The sequence below is a fragment of the Camponotus floridanus genome, unplaced genomic scaffold, assembly GCF_003227725.1.
Source record: "Camponotus floridanus strain SB8 unplaced genomic scaffold, Cflo_v7.5 scaffold1, whole genome shotgun sequence".
NCBI lineage: Eukaryota > Metazoa > Arthropoda > Insecta > Hymenoptera > Formicidae > Camponotus > Camponotus floridanus.
This window is the reverse complement of record NW_020229214.1, coordinates 3,778,828-3,801,186: the sequence shown is the minus strand read 5'-3', so window position 1 is coordinate 3,801,186 and position 22,359 is coordinate 3,778,828. Positions and strand designations below refer to the sequence as shown.

The 22,359-nt window shown below is 32.0% G+C and overlaps 1 protein-coding gene across 2 annotated transcripts in view; it reads left to right on the top strand.

Moving 5' to 3' along the window:
• The window catches only part of LOC105248787 (tyrosine-protein kinase transmembrane receptor Ror), a 239,485-nt gene that overhangs the window by 196,651 nt on the left and 20,475 nt on the right, over positions 1 to 22,359 (top strand). For both annotated transcript variants that reach the window (XM_011253773.3, XM_025408827.1), the window contains exons 3-4: positions 6,216 to 6,426; positions 6,660 to 6,819. In XM_011253773.3, coding sequence (XP_011252075.1) covers positions 6,216 to 6,426; positions 6,660 to 6,819 — 371 coding nt within the window. The remainder of the gene's footprint in view (positions 1 to 6,215; positions 6,427 to 6,659; positions 6,820 to 22,359) is intronic.

Genomic DNA, 22,359 nt, shown 5'->3' with positions numbered 1-22,359 from the left:
TAAAGCTATATATACAACCTTCATGCTACGAAATCTTCTTTTATACCGTGATGTTCATATGAACTATCATCACAAATAAAATATTTTTCATAAAATATATATTAAATATTTTTTAAAAAATCATAATTTTAAAAACGTTTTCACATTTTGTAAAATGTACCGAAAACATTCAATATATTTATAAAATGTAAAAAAGCACATTAAACAAGATTAAAATATAATTTGTCTAAATAAATTATAATTATTGTCACAAATCTACAAGGATTAAATTCGATTACTCTATCTTAGTCACATCCTTGAAGTTTGATTTTGTATTTTCAGAATTAAACTACGATAATATGATATCTGACTATATGACTGTTTAGATAACATTTGGATAGTAAAATAACAATAACCGTCGTAAATTCACGACGATCAGATTTAATTAAATTTTAATTATCTAAGATGCTATACTCGAGTTTGCAAAGTTATACAACTTTGGCTTTACGCCATAACCCACTATAACATCACGTTTACGCACCTGCACGTGACATTAGTTTACATCATTATATCACGACATAATGACACGGTAATGGGTTCGACGCGATTGAAATTACACATCCTAGTCGATCGTGGTAACACATTATGGCTCTGATACCGATAGCGACATATGCGGCTCGTTGTGTATGAGCATTTGTGTGTGAGTGCGTGCCTTTGTATTTGCGTATGCACACAATCTCGACATGTACTTCTCCAATGCGATCGCTATACATTATTCGACCCTAAATATGACATAGCTCCATTAATATCGATGCCTGGCTGCGGGTTTCTACAAGTAGCCATCTCTCTCGGAATATTAAGCAAGAATAAATCTTCCTTCTGGGAACGTCTTTGTAATCGATTACATCGCAATCGTTTGAAAAAAACCCAATTATAGGATTAGATCGAATTATAGAATAAGAATTTTTAAATGTGTATAAAATTGAGAAAAATTTACATTGCTTTAAATATATATATATATATATATATATATATATATATATACTACATGCACGCACACATATTTGTAAATATAAATAAAATGTAAATATACAAAGAGATACAGATACGTAATTATGCCAACCAAGTGTTAATTAATTCATCTATTAGTGATTATTCGTACACGATTGTTGACGGAAATTTCTATAACCGCAATATCAGTCGTAATCATTAGCACAGAATTGTTTATCTCTAATTTGGATGTAAATGTGGCAGCATGCATTACTTCCCAATGAATGTTGAATAGTCTAATATTGAAACAACGTGTTATTGGCCTGAATATGACGGCCATGTTCGATAAACCTTACCATTTCCCAGGTTCCAATCGTGATATAATTGAAATCATTATATAGTAATATGCACCGTGATAGATAACAATAATACAACCAGCATTGGTAAATCACTCAACGATTGTTCGTCGAGCTTGTTAAAGAATTGCTTGCTAATAAAACAATATATATGAGAGGAATCTATAAAATTAAATTCTTACAATTTACGTGTGTGTGTATTTTCACTTTTAGCGCAAAAAAAAATAAGAATTGATTTACGAATTTTGAAGAAAGAATAACAAACATTTAATAAACAAATATGATTAAAATAATGAGAATATGAGAATTTAAAGAATCTAAAAATTTTTTTATATATGAAGACCCATTATGATGTTTCATTCTACAATTTGTACATTTCCTGCCAGAGCATTAACTTTTCCAAGCAGGCGAGCGAGAAACAAGCTCTACCACTTAAAATGTTGTCTCCGACAATGGGGTACGGGACTGCCGGTGAACAGTGGGAGGGAAGGAGGATAAGGGATGGTTAAACGTTGCATTATTTATAGAAACCCTGCAACCTCCTAATCCTCGTCTGAGAAGGTCTTCTGTCTGCTTGAAATGGCCAACGAAGGAAGTGACGTAATGCCGTCGGTGCGACGAAGTGTTAACGTTTTCCAACGCACATTTTCCTTATAAACCTCCCGCGAAGAAATCGTAGTCTAGTTTATATATTCCTTTAATGTGTTCTACATTTCACAAAATTTTCGGATATTTATATACATAATATTTTTATAATATCGAGTTGTGTTCAACTATCTAAAATGTCAAAAAATCAAATTTTTCTATAGATCTTTTCAAAATTACCGATCTATAAATATTATTTATTTTTAATTTATGAATATATGTATATAATTGCGTAAAATCATACATACACAAACGTTTATACGTAAAAGTTCATTTAAATTTAAATCGAAGCATTTTCGCTACAGTTCATTCTCTAAAAAAACGAAAATTTTTATTCTCTAGCTTTTCAATGTTTCCGTCATGTTTTAAAATTTATAAATTTTTAATTAAAAAATTTAAACATTTGAATTACATCTTCTTATTAGGATATAATTACAAATCTCTGACGACGAAGTTCACTCAGTACGTGAATGCGCAATAATATTCTACTCAAACAACAAACATCGCGCGCTAGGAGGGACCGAGCCGCGTAATTAGTAGAGTTGCATATGCTATTATGTGTCGCAAGTGCATGTCGTGAGTGTTCTAACCCCTTTGTCAATCTTTGCAGGATAACAGACCGTATATCAAGTTTGAATTTTTGAAAGATGATAAAATTGATATTCGCCAAGTCAAATTCGATAGGCTTATTCATGATTTTGTAACAAATAATTTATTTATATATTTTCTTAAACGTAAATCTTCTGCGTTATCTTCAAAAATAAAATAATATTTATTTTATATCATACACATAAAATAATAAAAAAAACTCGGTGTTTAAGGCTTTCGAAGATCTCGATTTCATTTAACTCTGCCATAGCCTCCTGTAGAATTTTTTTTCGTTATCGCATAGCGAGACAGCATGAAAATATCGTCACGATGCACAGATAGATAAGAGCGCAGTATCCCGTTTACGTACGTAAATGTATGCAATTTTATCGCGCGCGTCACGGAGTTAAGAATGCAGACGCGCATGTCACCGCGTGCAGCGCGCTGAAAATGAAAAGAGCGCATTTCGCTTCAACCAGCTGATAAACGCGGCGTCGCTTCAAAATGCATAGAATTACTTTACATAGCGGGTAGATAAAGTGCAGTCAACTGACGCACTGTACAGGGCACCACAGGCGGTGTACGTATTTTCATCTTGCCCGAATACACGCTGCTAATTTCATACGCGCCACCCGGCGTCGAAAATTGCCAGCCGCGGTTGACACACGTGTCGCGGTTGATATTTATGCAATTTACATTGGCGCATTTTCATGCACCGAAAAGCTCCAGCTTTGAGCGTATCCCTGAAACCAAATCTTGTTGCTATATTTAATTAGACACTTAATCCGTAATTTTCAGAGGGCTTCAAAAAAATTGCATTAAAAAAATATAAGGTATGCAGAGAGAATACAAAAATAGATATAATATTTCTTAATGCGAATTAACAAATGTGTAAAATCATATTTCTTTAGTGAAATTTATTTCGACATAATTGAGAGTTGTTCTGAAAATAGAAATGCCAAAATTAATTTTAATTGATAATGAGAGCTCCTATTTATCCTTAACATCGAAAACATCATATCATATGATTAAAAAAATACAGATGTTATTGACATTAATGAGATACACTTTATTAAATGTTAAATCCTATGACATGTGTACTTTTATTGTTTAACGTGAGAAATACTTTCGATTTCTCTCTGCATATCTCGGTACAAAATATGAGTTTTAATACACGATCTTTCTGCGATTATCCACTTCCCAGTTATTCTGATGTTTGCAAACGACGTTGTGCTTCGTCACGAACGAGGCGAACTTCCTGCCAGGCCTGTACCATCACGATGACTTACTCCTGATCATAGGTTGATTTATATTCAATAACCAGCGGTAAACGCGGGGTTAGTTACTCCCCGTACCTACATGCAATCACGTCCTGCCACGTGCAAACGTGGCTGATGGTACGTACACAAATGTCTCTCACATCCGTGTATCTAAGGCCTTGCACACATGTTCACCCGTACACACGCTTCTTGCCGACTTGCACGCATACAGGCGGCAATGTAAACTCGGTGATTGGCCCTCTGCGGAAGGATAGGGTCACCCTAACCGCCCTGTTCCTCCGTTTGTGTTCCTTCGCGTATCAGCTATCGCTCAAATTCATCGCGCGAGAACGGCTATCGATCAAGTAAAATTTAATAGAACACTTCTTATGAATAAATAAACTATTTTCGAAATTGACAGTTTGTAATAAAAACGAAAATCAAATTAAAAACATACATAATATAAAGAAAATTTGAATAATAAGAGAATGAAGATGTCTGTAGAATTTTTCAAGAAAAAGTTAAGAAATTTATAATATTTCATTTGAAGAATGAAGAAATTTCTTTAAATAAATGGAGAGATTTTAATAAACATGTGTTCGTAAATCAATTTATGATATTATATATATAATTAATATAATATTTAATAAAAAGTATATTGCAAAATATTAGAGGATCGGAAAGTTATGCAGTTTTAATTGGCTATTCTTTTTAAATCTTCCTCTTTTTCCGTAAAATCTTTATTTTATTAATTTGTCTAAGTGATTGTCTAATTATATTGAATTTTATTTGAATATCCACACGAGAACATTTTATATTATTACTACCAATTATTGGAATTTATACCACATGCATTCAAAGAATATTTTTCTCAAACTTATTATCATTCCCCGTGCCAAACAACAATAATAGCGTACAAACATGGATAGTAATAACCGCGTCTTATCACATAGACGCACCCAAACGGTGCGTATCTCTCGTTACAACGGCACGTCGTAACATTACGACTGTCGGCGGTCGTGAATGTCGTCGCGTGAAATGCAATTGCATCGGCGACATAATTAAAGTCGCCCTTTGTCCCATCGCGCGTTCCGCTTGAATTATTCTCTGACTTTCAGGAATTTAGCGAGAAGCGCGGATGCACGTCACGCGTCGTATTTTCGCGCGAATATACGGGATTTAAAAAGTGTGTGGCGCACGTTTCCGGAAACATGCGCTAAATGCGTCTCGCGACGCCATGTATCAAGTCTCCCGGGATAAAGGAAACTTGGCGCGATAAGCATTACTTTCACGAACAGTCGGAGAAAGAAGAAGAGAAAAAGAATGTATGATTCCCGTATTTATATTTAATACTGCATTTTAGTGCAGCAGCCCTCTTTGTTTAATCTTAGCGAGCGCGCCCATTTGAGAGTCTCCACTCACCGGATGCTGCAATTGATTGCAACATCCATGTCTCTGAAGTCATTATCGCTGTTGAATTGGGTTACATCTTGAATCAACATCTCATTCGCGATTATTGTGTTAACATAAATTTATCTTTGGGGACACGATTTATATTGTCATGAAAGAATATTATACAATTTTGCAAGCTGCGTAAAAATATAACAATATTGCGAAAAATATTTTATATAAATATTTAAAGATTAAAAGATCCAATATATAAAGTCTCATTTATAAAAGTAGAAAAATCTTCATCTCTAAAGTAGAATTAATTTCAAAAAATTTTAATAATTAATTTAGAGATAAATAATGTATTGATAATATAAATGATGTACAATTACAATATTTTTTTTATATACATAGTTTTTTACAATATTTTATGTATAGTAAAAAGAGACTCTTTGATTCGTTTATATATTTTATCTCCGTCGAATCAAAAATTTTTACTTTTTTATATATTTTTTTTTAAATTATCCAAATGACTTTAAAATCTATTTAACGCTGCGATTAATAAAAATAATTACATAATTTAAGATTAGTTTAACCTAAATTTTTGCAAATAATGGAACTTGCTCTATAAAAAGAATAATATATTTTATTTCCTTAATTATTCCTTTTTGCAAAGATATTACAGCTAGGATTACGAACGCGATCGATTCGTACAATAAAGATATTTAAATAATATTTGCATGATATTTAATTTAAAAATAATAGAAAATTTATCACAAATTTATTGCGACATTGTGAGAAAATAATGCAAAATAGCGTAAATACATATTATAAATATAAAAATAAAAAAAATAATAATAATATATATTATAATGTCTTTTTATAATTCAAAGATATATCTTGTCATCATTGAAACTTTATAAAGACTTTATAGAGCTTCTTCAAAAAATTGCATCTCACATTTTAGCGATACTGTGATAAAGAATATATTTTATCATCTTTTTTGCAGGACTGATGTGGACGCTGCATCCGGCACGAAAAGTGGCACTTTAAAATTCGTAAGAACTCTGACAAATATCTCGAAGGACGCCGGCGGCGTCGCCCATATGCGATGCGAAGTCGTGGGCGATCCTCCGCCGACAAGGATACGATGGTTCAAGAATGAAGCCCCGTTAGAAGAAGACCGACCGAAAATCACTATTAGGAAAATACACGCACAAGTATGCACAAAATTATCAAACTGTTAAATTCGGGATTGTTTCTCTGAGAATGGCACGCGAAAAAAAAATTTTCTTTTTCTAAAATTAGCTCTTCTATCTCTTTATTATTAAATAAAAATTTAATATTTTTATGCATTTTAAATTCTTTTTAATATTAAATTTATTCATTTTTTATTTTATATTTCTTACATTATTATGCAATAAATGTAGATCGATATGTTCAACATTTTCAGACGCACGAACATGCAGCGAAGAATCTGGCCGGAAGTCGATTAAAAATCACAAATTTAGACGTTTCTGATGTTGGTTTTTATACCTGTCGCGTTACCAATGGTAAAGATCAAATTCAGAGCGAAGGAACCCTACGAGTTGATTCCTCGAAAAAATGGCAAGGTACGTAAAACTCAAAATTAACTTTTTATTAGCATTTTGATTTGTGGTGTACAAAATAATAATTAATCATTTGTATAATAAGATAATAATCAGCAACATTTTTTGCGGTTATATATTTGATTGTGTTCATTTCAAATATTTTATTCGATGTATTATGAAATGCATTACAAGATATTTTAATTTGTCATGAAAAAACTCTGTTATTTGAATTGAAAAAATTTTTCCGTGTTACATTATTATTTTAACTTGCAATATTGCATTTAAACAAAATGAGATTTTTATGCATATTCGGTAAAATTATGTCCGAGCGGCCATTTACGCAATTACGTTAATGAGCCTCGGCGTAACCATTAGGAGGGATAATCATATCTCTTTTGTAATTTTAAAGCCATGCAAAATTCGCCCATAATCCGAGTGGTTTATATTGCACGTGAATAATTAAATACGCGAGTTTTAAACATACACGGCCCGTAAAATCCGACGAGTATGATATTTTCACGTCACCGAGGAACGAGTCTCGTAAGGTGAATTTGTGGCCGTAACTCGTTTATGGAACACAACACCGTAAAAAACATTTGTAATGCGGGTAGTGAATCGTGACACTTTATCCACCCCGTCGCGGTGAAAATTTTCGAGTAAACGCATTAAACGTCGGAAGTAACGGTGTATGTTTGACGCGAGAGCATTACCATAAAACGCAAAACTGCCTGACTATGAAAATGGTTATGCAGCTTGGCTCTACACCAACTATTGTTATCTTATGTTCCAAGGGCGTAAGCAAGATTTTCTTAAAATGATGTTTTAATCATAGTGTTCATTCATTAAAAAAAATATATTTCAGATTTATTATATAAAGAGTATTTATTATATTAATATTAATATTATATTATTATATTAATATAATGTGTTTTTTATGTAACTATAAATAATTCAGGAATATTCTGGTGAATAGTTCTGAATCAGTTTTTAGATTTTAATTTTTTTTATTTTATATCAAAATAAAATGAATGAATATGCGAATAATAGTTTGCATACAAAAGATAATTAGTTTCATTGATATATAATTTGTGTGTGTATGTGTATGTGTGTGTGAGTAGTAAGATATATATTTTCATATTTCGTTTTTATATTAGTTTGATAGTTCTTTTTATTTTTTATTTTACGTATGTTTGTGTTGTTTTATTATTTATAATATTTTATAATATTAATATAAAATTTCTGCAATGTTTATGAAAAGGATATCCTAAAATTTTTGAACCTTATAAGAATCTCTGCGACTACGTTCCTGCATTATCTCTCTGCTCTAGTGGGTACTTTGTGTTTACGATGCACTACGCTTTCATACTCGAGATTATTCTAGTTAATGTGATGTTACAGTAAATATTTAAAGATAGTAATTAAAGAAATTGCAATTGTCGATATATCGTTGATCCATTAAAAAATTTTGCTACTTTCAAAATTATTTTAATAAACAGAATAACATTTCTCTTTCTTTCTCTTTCAATAATTTTTATTTTATTGAAATAGTAATAATTTATAATTTTGTGTAATCTAAAATATTAAATATTCAAAGTGCATTTATTATGTTTATTCGTTTAAACATATTGATTTGATTTCAGTTTTTGCTCAATAATGGAAAACTGAAAATGAAGCTTTCTTGAAAAATAATTTCGTAAAAAAAATTTTTAAGAAGGAATAAATCATAAAAAATAATACTGTTATACGAATACCATATTTCTCGCCATAGCAAAAATTGAATCAAATTAAAAAAAAGTGAAAATCAGGTTTGCGTAGTCGTCGATGGTCGAAGTGGAAAGACGACGAAGAAAAGCTCTTTCGTGTTTCGGCTTCGAAAGGAACAAAAATAAGAAACTTAATGCGGTCGTAAAACTGTCAGTTTGAAGCGAATTCACGGTCGACGTCCATTACTAGAGTAAATGAAAAACAAGTTAAATAAAAAAAAAAATAAAATATAGGGGAAAAAATTTTTTTACACATTTGGATTACCTTTAATTTTGAATCGCGCTATAATTTATCAGAATAATAATAACCATGATAAATATAAAAAAACAATTACTAAAGTTGATTAACATTGTTTTAATAATCGCTTAAATTATCTATCAAAATTAAAATCATCGAAATAATTATTGTTAAATCTGATTATTTGATTAATACATTGTTATTGTACAATAATAATTATGCTTTATTATTTATTCATCATCAAAATACAATTTATAATATGCAAGAAATTATATTATCCGTACTGTTCTCTTTTATTTTAATCTTCGAAGTTCATCAGAGATTAATCAACTCTGGCAATAAATTATTTATCGAGATCGTAATTTATTAACTTTATCATTAAATAATATATAATTTAAATGCATCGGACAGTCATTTTCAACTCCGATTAATGGAACTTTATTTCACTCGCGATGCACACTACGATACACACTTTCCGAGATTATATAAATTTTTCTCTTTTCGAAATTTTGAGATGCATTTTATTTCAAGAACTTTATTATGCATCGTGTAAATTAGTTTCAATTTATCACGAGACGAGAGGCAAACTTCTTAAAGCAAAACTCCGAGCATTTCCTCGGACGAAGTTATTGCGAGACAGGTCTGACAAATTCTAATCCAGCTTCGTAGTGTTTCGGTTAATGCGCGAAGTATGAAGCAAGAATGAAGCAAACCTCGGCAAAGTCTATCTCTTGAAGATAGACAAATCGTGCCAACTCTTCTTCCGAGGAAAAGTTTATTGTTAATGTCACGTAACTAAAATTTGGAAGCCACTGCATCAACAAACTACTCAGACTAGGTTCGGTTGAGACATACTATTAACTATTTATAATTAACCAAGCGCAAGTACTTTTGAATTAAGTTAGACATTTCTTACTATAAGATTTCTCAAAATAATAACTTTATAGCGTGGATACGTTAGCAGCATGAAAAATATATCGAAGAATATATCGCTAATTAATTATATTTAACATATGAAAATTATATAGAAGATTTATATAGAAGTCATGAGATAAAATACAAGGAAAAAAATATACATATATCAGATATATGTATATATTATAAAAATTCATGAATTCTGTTTGATATTTATCGATATATAAATATGAATATAATTTTGATCATTTGACGTTTTCATTTAACAACATTACGATTTAAACACACTTGTTCCCCCTGTAAATTCTCTTCCAATAGAATGACAAATTACAACTCGAGACAGGGATAATAGTGAACAAACAGTCCAGGGCGAGAATCTCGTAGCCTTTCCGGTCCGGCTTCGACGGGCCGGCTTGAAAAACCTTTTGTACCTCGTCTCCTAGTGGGTAACGTGCGTCCCAACGGAACTTCCTGTAATAAAGTTTCCGAAAAGCTCTCACGCCCGGAGGCGATGAAACAAAACTGGCGGCGTTCCTGGGACGAAGTTACCGCCGAAGAGACGCCCCTAACAAATTCTAATCTAATCCCGAGAGCCAGGGCGCCTCGACTAATGCACGAGGCGCGGCAGGCACCTCTGTTCTCGTCGTGTCCTCGTTCCGAAGCCTAGTCCTTCGTTCCCGTGCGGCACACGACGAACTTTAATATTAGCACTCTGCAAGTCAAACTCGACATTGGAAAATTCAAACTTCTTTCCTCTCTCGCCGAAAAGCATTTCCCGCCCCACGGGGGTTTAACACTGACGCGAGAGACGAGGGTAAAACATTGCTGGATCGCGCAGGATCCGCAAGGGGGAACGCGGAAGATCGCGAGGGATGCCGATGGGGTGATGGAAGATGACTTTTTTTCCAAGCGTAATCATTTGACTTAACTATTATATATCTTGTAAATCCTGGCATGTTTATGTCAGTAGTCATACATTCCTTTTCGGGACACGGGTGCCTTATATTTAATTCCGAGGGTGAAAACATGGGTTAATTAACGTGTAATCGGTTCGGGATTGCCCAATTAACTGATCCTTCGGTTGCAGATTGCGAAATGAAAATGAATGTTAAATTACAATTTTATTACGCTTACTTTAATGTCACATTTATTCGTACCAATAATTAATATCGGATATGCTGAAATAAACAACGGCCACAAGTAACGAATAAACTATCTTATATAAACGTAATATAATTTGTTATTTTCAAAACTTTGTCATTTCATAATTAATAACTAAAAAAATTTTATATATTAAATTAAATAATCTTTAATATTTAAAAAATTTTTTCTTTCTCTTTCTCATTCTTATAAACAATGCACATATATTTGTACATAACATTAACACACACGCACATACACACAAGAAGAATTCAGTAATCTAGAATAGTAGCGCAGTTTACGCTATGCAGACGTGATTTTATGGGAAAATATACTGATCATGGCAGCTAAAATTTACTCTCCTCGTGTTTGCAAGCGATTGTTTCATGTGATACGGAAACCGAACAAATTCGCCGCACGTCGTCTACATCGTAAACTTTGCGCGCGAATGAAATTCATATCGCAAACGTGAGGCTTGGTGTACACTCCAGAGCTTCAGGCTTTCTCTCTATATATTTTCTCTAAACTGAATAATTTATCGCCAAATTATATAATTAATATTCGAGAAATTTGAAAATATGAAAATGTATTTTATAAAAAATACATTTCCATATTTTTAAATTCCTCGAAAATGTAAATTATATAATTTAATATAAAATTCTCCTTTTACTTTATAAATCAGTTTTAATTAGAGCTGGACCATTTACAAAAAAAATATTCTGTTTAAAACAGTCATATTTTTAAGTTCTTCATCACATGTATATTTGCGAATTATATTGTTTCGTTTCTATATATCTTTTATTATCATACAATTTTAATTTTTCTCTCTCATAATGGTTTAAGTGAATTTTAATTTAGCAAAATTGAAAAGAAAATATGGTGAAACTTTTACATCTGGCTTTACCTTTTATTAAAAATGTCGCCCGTTTCAGGACAAACTCTTCGGAATAACTCCGCGTATACTTTTTTTCTTTCGATCCCGATAACGGCGAAATAATAACATTTAACGTTCAGCAAACGTGTGACTCAGAAATAATAACTTGATCACTTAATATGATGTTCACGTTTTCCGGTTTTTTTTATTAGCACGAAGCGGGAGAGGGTGGATGGCGATGTGTCGGCGACGATGGAAAATTGGGAGAGGTAAATGGCCGCGTTAAAAGGGTGTCTGACCCGCACCTTCCTAATTCAGTTATCCGCGTTGCCCTCGGGTTTTTAACCCGAAGAGGCGGAACACTTACCCCGAAGCCCATCGGGGTGGATTTCTCACGTGCTCGCTTCGCGCGCAGGTGGCAAAATATAAAATATCCATGCTTTGCTCATGAAACATTATTATTACGATCCTTCATAGCCCAAGAGCTTTTTGATAACGCTGGAAAAATAGTGAAATTTCCCCGACGATTTCATATCCGCTTACACGAAGAAGTTATCTTAAATTTATCTATTATATTTTTCATGCGTATTCCTTATTTTTATCCATGCAATCTTACGTTTAATGCAAAGGAACAAATATATCATGAAAGAATATTTATTCATTAGATATATGTAAATATATCTCTATCTCAAAGCTTTTGAAACATACACATGAATATCTCTTGCCTAACAATATCCATTTATTTTATCTATTTATTTTCGACATTATTTTAGATAATTGCGTGTAATTAGGCATTGCTATTGATTAAATTATATATTATTTGGTCGTTACTTGTTTTTAATCGTAAAATATTGGGATATTTTTTAATATAAGAGGAATATCGACGTGAAATGAGTTTGCTCATGGACGAACACAGGACCAGACGCGTTTTATGCGTACATAATTGAAAAAGTTTAGTCACGGTCGCGACGACAGCCGTCCATCTCTCTCTCTCTTTTTCTGTGTGTTACGATTAGTATTCCGTATACCCGCCGGTCGCGGTAATAGCCACGACGACATGATATTTATGAGATTTTTTGTTGGTTATATGCTCACGAAGTTGGATACGGATATTTCGTGGTTAGCTTTGGCTTTGCCATGTTCGCGATTTTTTTGTGGATTCGATGTAAAGCCTCAATCTCCCGCTAAAAAAATACTGGTATAAATTGAATGTATATTAAATCGCATAATATGATATATAATATAATATATATAAATTGTAAAAGAAGGCAATTTTTAATAACGGAATAAGAAGCCAAATATTGTATTACTTTTTTTTAATATCTGTAAATTTTTATTAATATAGGGAATCTGCAATTTTTATATCAATGTTGAGAAATTTGTTTTATTTATACGCAATCATAAATGATATCTAAGTGCCAAATTAATAATTTATGTTATTCTATAACTTTATTCTTTTTCGGAAACCTTTAATTCGAATATTTGTCAACATCTCTCTCTCTTGAATATTAAAATTTTATAGAAATAAATATATAATTGTAAAAATATAACCGCGCGTTTAATTATTAATTTTATTATGAGTAATTATTTCGCAAGTATCTCATTTGAACAATAGCCAAACAATCCATCTTTAATGATTTTAATTACAATATATACATAATTAGAAAAGCATCATTATGAAGCAAAAGCAAACTATCGACAAAATCGCATCATTTAACGAAAATTCGTCCGCCACGAGGTGACCGATTCTCAATTCCGCTCGATGTTTTGCACCATTAAAACGCAAATATCGGGGCAGCAGACGCAGAACGCGCGATCGCGGGAACAGTCGGGACGGTGCCGCTGAAATAATCGGAAAAGTTGGTCTCTCGCGCGTGTGCATTAATATTCCACAATGCGAACGTGTTGTTGAATGCATTGAGGCGAGGCAACGCATTTTGTGCAGCGTGCACTCCGTGTTTACTCCCACGAGGAATCAACACTACGTTATCCTTGTTCTTGGGGAGGCCGTTCAATTTATAGCCAAGTTAGGGCTCACAAAGCAAGCGACACTTCGACTGATAGAGAGAAAGAGAGAGAGAGAAAGAATGAGAGAGAAAGAGAGAATGAGAAAGAAAGAGAGAGAGAAAATTCCGAACTACGTAGAGCATGTAATCGTATGTAATCGTATATAGATAACCATGCGAGCAGAATCTAAGATCCTATCGTTGCGGCAGCTGTGTGCATGTAGATGAATGTCATGATAATGAATGTCTTCTCGCTCGAATCGCGCGTGGCTCGAATTGCATTGCAAAAACGGAAATTATATATCAAGTACAATGAACTTGCGCAAAATTGTTTTATCATGTGTGATAAAGTTTCAAACATTTACATGTTTTGTGCTTGTGACATTTGTAATCTTTCTCCCAGAGAGGAAAATGTAATTTTGAATATTTTATTTTATTACATCCCTCTCTCTCTCTTTCTTTTTCTCTTTCTTTCTCTTTTTAAAATGATAATAATTATCTAATAATAATAAAGGGATATTCATTTGATTTGGGTAAGTCTCAAGAAAAATCAATTTTGTTTTAAATAAAAATTAATTGAAACAATTTTTTTAATTAAAAGATTACACACATTACATCTAATATTTTTTTATTTATTCTACTATTTTCTTTATTATATTTTATTATTTATTTATGTAATATAATATATTTTTCACTTTCTTTTTTCCTATGAATATATTTAGAATCTCTAGGTAGTAATGAATGAATCTTGATTAATCACTGTTATCTTCGGATGCTTATTAATTCTAGGAGATCCTTTCCTCGAGCCAAGAGGATTATGTTTACATGGTTATCGGAGCGCGGAATACGAGACGTGCGACTTTCCTCTATCGCTGGATGATATATGTGACGATACCCGGTTATTGAAATACGATATACGAGTACCTTCATCGTATCCAGTCGGCATAGTAATATGCGGGGCATAAATTCAACTCGCGAAAAGTCTGCTGACGTACATACATATATGTAATGCCCGCCTTTATGCAATATCACGTTCGAAAGTTGAATTTTATCCGCACGCGGAAAAGAATAAATTATATAAAAAGAGACTGAATTAACGATCTTTTAGGAAAAGGAAGACAGAAAAAGAACATTAGAAACATATATTCGAGACCCCTACATTATTATTTACTTCTTCTATGAAAAATTAGTAGATTTTTTTTTCTCAGAACTTGTGAATATTCAATATTAAATAAGTAAAGTTATTTATAATTAATTACGATTGATAAATTGGATAATAAAAATTATAATAATTAGTTAAATAATATAATTAAATAATATTTAAAATAAACTGTTGACGCAATTACAATTTTACTGTCTATTCGCGTATTCTAGAGTATATACGTGGAAAGAAGTATCAATATTTTTTTGAGACATTTAAAAAAATTTCTGTATAGAAATATTTTTTTTTAATAATGAAACTCTTAGATATCTAACGCACAATACTATATCAAAATCCTATCAATTCGTATCTATCTCACTATCCTATTTGTTCGAAAGGGAACACTATTGCCGCGTAACTTGTGCGAAATATCGACTACGACGTTACGAACCGCGATTTACAGTCAAGCACGATTAAGTAGCTTAACTCAAACTCTCTACTACGTTTGGAACTTCGCCTGAAAGTTCGCGCATGTAACACGGGACCGGGTATAGTTGTTGCCGCCAGTAATTTGGGCCATTAATCAGCAACTGTTTGAAGATAAAGCGAAACTAGACCGGCCGCTGTGTATAAAGAATGGAGCATAAAATTATTATTACTTCAGGCACCCCCTCGAGACAACAAAGCATTGTTTATTGGCATCTCCACAATGATTAACAATCTCGGTGTTTTAATATGTCACTATCGTATCGAAAGCACAAAGTAATGTTTGACGCAAAAACCTCTCTTTTTCCCTCTCAGTAATTTTTAATTAAATGTATTATTAACGTGTCAGTACATTGTTTTTGACATTAAACATTTTTCAATACAATTACAATACAATTTGCCTTTAATATTAAACTTTTATGATATCGATTAATTTATTTTATCTAATTAAAAAGTTTTTATAAAACTTGTTCAAATTTCAGAAAAATATTTTTAATTTATTTCTTTCAATTATTAAATTTATTGCAAATACTATAATTTTTCATAAATTTTCTTTTTCGAGATAATTATAGCTTCGTACAAGCTAGAAAATTTATGGGAAGACAGTAATTCGTAACATATAATCCCGACAGAATGCGAAATAATCTTTCATATACCTACATTATCCCGAGAATCTTAAAAGGGTAAATAAAGGGTCTGCAAGTAATCCCGACTGTCCTGTTCAAATTAAAGTCATACGCATACATAGGGTAGGATTTCGTTAAACTTTATTATAATTAAAAAAGACAATGGTTCGTAAATTTCTTATTTATTTGCATATATAAATTATATATATTGATTATTTGCCTTCATAAGTAAAAAAAGCATATCTATTAAAATAATTTATATAATAAAGATAATAGAAAATAATATATAAATGTAATTAAAACAATTAATAATAAAGTTAATGAAACATAATTAGATATGTATATTTATAGTTTTGTAAATTATATATGTATGTAAATTTTAAATTTATTTTAGATATTTTATTTTTCATAAAAAACTAAATATATGTATATATCACGGTTTATGTCTCAAATTTTATATAATACGTCATTTTACTAAAACATTATTATGTAAAATTAATATAGTTACGAGATAAGAACTTCTTTAATTTTTTTTCCGCAAACACGATTTGATTTACAATAATTTTAAATTTCGTTACCATTTCTATCGGATAGCAAACGATTGGTTCGCTATCCGATTGGTTCGCGAAACAAATCCTCAGAATACTGTATCGCTTAAATGGAACTTGTACTTGGTTGGTATACGGGAATACATTCGCGTGTATCTTCCCACAAGCGAAATATAACTCACAACGACTCTTTTCCCTACCGGTACAACTACAAACGCGCTGTTTATTTCCTGCACATTAATCTCGGCCGAGAGATCTCTTTCTATCTTTCTCTCTTTCTCTCGAGGTATATAATTAACGATTGATCGATGGCCAACGGTCTTTTATTTCGCTTTAAACTGCGATCCCTCCCAATTGCACCGTGCATAAGCCAAATTTACACGGTTCGCTCTTGATGAGCATCCCGAATAAATCATCCAACATGAGTGCATCGAGCAAACATGAATTTTTGTCGAAGCGTATCGTTAGAAGAGTATTACTCAACATCGCTAAAAGCAAATTACACAATCTATATAATTTCGATAAATTTAATTACGATTTACATAATTTATTACATAATTCACAATTCAATTGGCAAATTAATATTACATGCTATTGACACAAGTGGCCTTACGCGATTGTTGCATTTTCAGTCTTTCGAATAAATATCAGCAATCATTTACGTGTGTCTTTAGTCAAAATTTTAACTTGAATTTAAAATTTTTATCCATATCGCGTTTTACATCTGTGGTAACTATTTTCAATCTAATTTAATAAACTATCACGTATATTCTTTAACTCTGCAAATAATTAAAATTCTAATCTTGCACTTGAAATAAATCCAATTTTCTCTCCTATCTCGTTTCCATTTCCTCAGTTTTCCACACCATCTTCCGGCTGGAAATGCTACAGCGATAAAAGGCATTGTATTGTATCAAAAGTATTCACTCGTTTATTATAACTTTGTTGGATAGCTGGTATACACGATTAAATAATTAATTATTGCTCTTACTCCGTCTGCTGTATTCGAAATGATAATTGAGGAGGAATCGCGTAAAATCTCTCGTGAGCGCGTTATTTCCTGGACCAACTCGCGGAATATCTGATTCGTTGTTGCGGTTCGCAATTTACCGTACGATTAAACGTGTTCGGCCGCGGAATCTCGTCTGCGGGACCGCGATCTCGTATTCGTGCAACAAGAGAGGCAGAGAACAGAGCGAACTCTGCGAACGCGAGCATATGCTAGAGGTCGAGTTTATCTTGAATCGCGAGTTAGTCACGCCTATTTCTCTCTCTTTCTCTCTTTCCCTTTCTCTCTCACTCTCTCTTTCCCTCCCGAGGACGCTTTCACACCCTGCGGCGCGGCTTTAACTTTGTACGAAACTTAGATACTGCTCACGCCGAAAGCTTCAATCTCGAGACATGCGCGGCCCTAACGAGATGGGTCTTGCCAACGGTCCCTTAATGAACTCGATCAATGTTTAAGCACATATTTGAGCGGTCCCTGCGTGTAATGACATTGTGCACGAGATATTGTTTTCCAAAGTATAATATTGGAATAATGCGCCGTCTCCCTTACCTTACGAAAATATAATATGATAAGATGAAATAGAGAGAACGTGATAAGAAAAAGAAAAGTTAATTTTCATATAACTCTCTTTTCGAGAAAAATTAAAATATGTAAATATTATGAATAATAAAATTAATGAATTATATAAAAATATAGATATACAAAAATTTATATGATTTAAAAAAATTTATGACTTATTAGATTTAAGATAAAGAGACATAAAAAGCAAAAAAAATTGAATTTATTAAAAAAAAAAGAAAGTATATGCTGTGTCAAGAATACAAAATTTATTTTGTATTCTTGACAGACTGACTTGACTTGTAGAAAATTATAAGAGTAAATACTTGTAAGAAATTTAATATTCCATATCTTTTGTTCAAGAATATAATGAACACAAATGTAACTACTGCAAATTATATAATATATAACACGTTGCAATCATGATTGTTTTTGATCCCTAAAAGATGATGTACAATAAAGAGAATTTGAGATGAAATTCGTCCAAGAATAGATACTTGACCCAATCAGTGTTAACCGAATATATCGTGCTTCAGAGGCACGAGTAACAAGCTTTGCAGTGAAATTATAGCTGGTTGAATCGAAGTTGATACGATTAATTGGTTGCATGTCCGTGTTCGTTACACTTAGTGCCATTAACGAGACGAGTGCGATGAAACGTAATTATCGTCGCTCGGTCGAAACAGTCCGTACTTGTTGCGGCGATATATACGCGTTATGTACGATATCGATGTATAATACATAAACACATGAGCACGTCATTTATATACACGCCCCTCTTTCATCCAGTAAATGCATGTGTTCTGTGCAATCGCGAACACAAAACACGCCCTCTCTCAGCCCGGAGGCCCTGCAAGAATAATTTAGGATAACTGCACCGGTAAAATCTACATATCAGGATCGTATGCTCGGAAAACTTGGAACGCACTTTGAATTGAAGTTTTAACGGAATTCGCGAAATCTTCTACCAGTCTCTTACTACAGTTCTACAACTGCACTGAATTCATATGCAGAGATTACTGTAGTTTCCAGAATTTGCATAAATTAGAATGATATTGAGAAATGTTAAAACATTTATATTATAGTTGATATTATAAAATACAAAAATGATTATATTATAATTAATACGATGAATTGTAAAAAAAAATTATAAAACATATAAAATTAAGTGAATTATTTGAGCTTAATTAAGAGTCGCATAAATGTTACTAAAATGTAATAAAAAGTTATATAAAAAAAAGTCACATAAAAGATATATGATTTCCTTGTAAAAAATGAAAATTAAATGATAAATGAAACGATTGAATCAATAATTGTACAATTTACGTCAATCGTAAATTCGTAGATGCAATTGATAAAACATGCCACTTGCGATGTTTATCAACCTTATGCAAAACCATGGAAATCAGGTTTCCGAGAAACCATTTTGGGTTTATTGTGTCCGCGGAAATGGCATTTCCTCTGTTTCGAATACGCTCTCGTGCGGCGGAAGCTTCCACCAAGAAATTCGTATTAGTAACACATGCAAAGCTCGTGGGTGCTTTTCCTACAGATTTCGCGAACAACAATCTCATTCTACTTCATTTTGCTGCGCACATTTACGCATTTGCCATAGGGATTATTGCGTTTAATTCTATTTTGCCAACTTCCTTTAACATTTTTATATAAAAAAAAGACATTTTGACATATTTAAATTATTTAATTGAAGCTAATCATGATCCTGAATTTTAAGCTAGTCTCTATTTTCTTTTTTTCCTTTTTTTTAGATAAATTACATATTTAAGGATTCTTTAAAATAAAAATATGCTTGGAATAAAAATGAAATATGGAGTAAAATAGAGAAATATTTCTCTTAATGTAAAGTGTACAAAATAAAAAGTTTAAGTTCAAAATTGTTTTCTTTAAATGAAGTACAACGTACATTAATATTTCTAAAGATCCATATTTTATGATTACTTCAAAAATAAATAATTTTTCCATAAAATTGAGGTCTCTTCTGATGGTATATTTAGAAAATGTTATATAGTTAAAATCTCTTTCTTTCCTCTTTCCAAGATCATTGTAAATTATCGTTCTCTAAAACCCAGAGGCGTAACACGATATCGAGTGCGTACAGTAATATATAGAACATATATGAATCGTACATTAGCATTACGGTCGACCGCAAATTTCTCTTTTTTCTCTCTTTTTTTATTGATGCAAATACGTTTATGAAAGCTCGATTTCAATTATATTGGTTTTCTACAGCTGCATAAAATTACACACGATGCTTGTAAGTATTAGATATCGCAAATGACAAGTGGAGATTTTTAAAACAAATAACAAAAGTGAAATATATGCGGATGAACGCATCATAATTAAAATGACTAAAGGAAAAATTTCGTACAGCATGTGATATATCCTTAAAAACTTTTACTACTAATATTCTTTGCAACTTATTATTATCAATGATATGATAGCGAAATCATTATAAGAAATTATTTTATAAAAGAGATACAGTATGAAAAATACGAAAAAAATTATTTTATACGTATAATAAATATAATATACATATATTGAAATATATAAATAAATATATAAATATCATTTTTATTTTTTCCCTTAACTTTTCGAAATTAGATGAATTATTCAATCATTATAATGTGAATGAATCAATCATACATGTTTATTTTTCGCTCTCTATTTCATCTCTTTTAATAATTTTAATCATTTGTGTTACTGGCATACTCCTGAGTGCCATTATCGACTAATTCATTAAAAGTTTAACACCGTAGATTTTTCGCTCTTGTTAGCCAGGCGCCTACGGATTCTACCTTCCGACCGACCTTATCTCTTTTGCCGCCTTTCGCGAAGCTCCCGATACCTTTCTTCTTTGTTGTCTTTTCGTGGTATTCTTGCTGCCTTGTTTTTTAGGGTGTATTTCGTGTCCGATAGCCAACGTTCCCGATAACCAGACCGTGATTTCATTCTGACTTAACTAGCTTGCATTTTCGTGAGACTCCATTCGAATTTCTCGATCTTATCGCGTCACGTCATTCCCCTTTCATGATTCTTTCTTATGGGATGTGTATTTAGGAATTAATCAGTTAAATTGTTACTCGCGAAAATTATTAGTATAATATGATATACACATATGAAAATCAATAAAGTCACTTTTAAATATTTTGGTCTGATAGTTTTCAAATAATTTTATAGCAAAGAGAGAAGAATCTTATAGTTAGTTTGACATATTTTAATATATACTAAATCCTTAAACGTAAATTGATCTGAGAGATAATAAAAAATAATAGAACGAAAATTTTTTTTTTATTTTTAAAGATGATTTTTAATAAAGTTTTCTGTATTATAAGTCTATTAAAGATAATCCGAAGGAGGTTTTCTCACGCTTCGCGTCAAAATCGCGAAAATCCATCTACGTTTTCAGCCCCCGAATTCGTCGGAATCACAACGTGATGCATCGAAACCGGAAGAGGATGGGGAGTAAAACGCATTTAGATACGAACCGCATATGCACGACCGCGTTATCGACATCGTCCGCGTGCAAATCGCAATTTTTTTTCCCCATTCCGTGCGAACGTGAGAGATCCCAATATACGCTCTGAGCATACGCAGCGGCAGATTTGTATATAGCACTAACGCCCGTTAACACCCGTAGTAGTCCCTCTAAAAGCCGAGCTTAAAGGACTTAACAATCCGCGTTTCGCGTAATCTCGCATGAATCTTCATCGTTTGCATTCCCGTCGTGCCGACCCCATACACCGCATCCACACGTTCCTAATCTCTCTAACATGCATGAGTACCAATGTGTATACCGATCTAACTGTCACTTTAATGTAGACAGCAAAAAACCGATAGAGTAAAATTGACAAAAGAGAATAGATAAAGGATGGAGAATGAGAGAAGATAAGATTTTAACTAAAATTGCTATTCATTCTAAAGAAACTTCTATTGAAATATAATAAATAATAATTACAATATTAAAGTATTATGCCTATTTGAATAAGTCATATATTTACGAATTAAGAATTATTTTAAATTAGGCAGCGCGATGTAAAACAAAAAGGAAGGAAAATAATTTTATTATGAATCGTGAAATCTCTCTCTATGGGAAATGCTAAATAAAAAAACACAGAAAATGCAATGGGTAAAAAAGTACACAAATGTTAACGTCAACGTTTTGCCCGAATGTAACTCAAACTGACTACAAATAAAAAGCAAAAAAAAAAGGAATGAGAAGGAAATTAAACATAGAAAAAA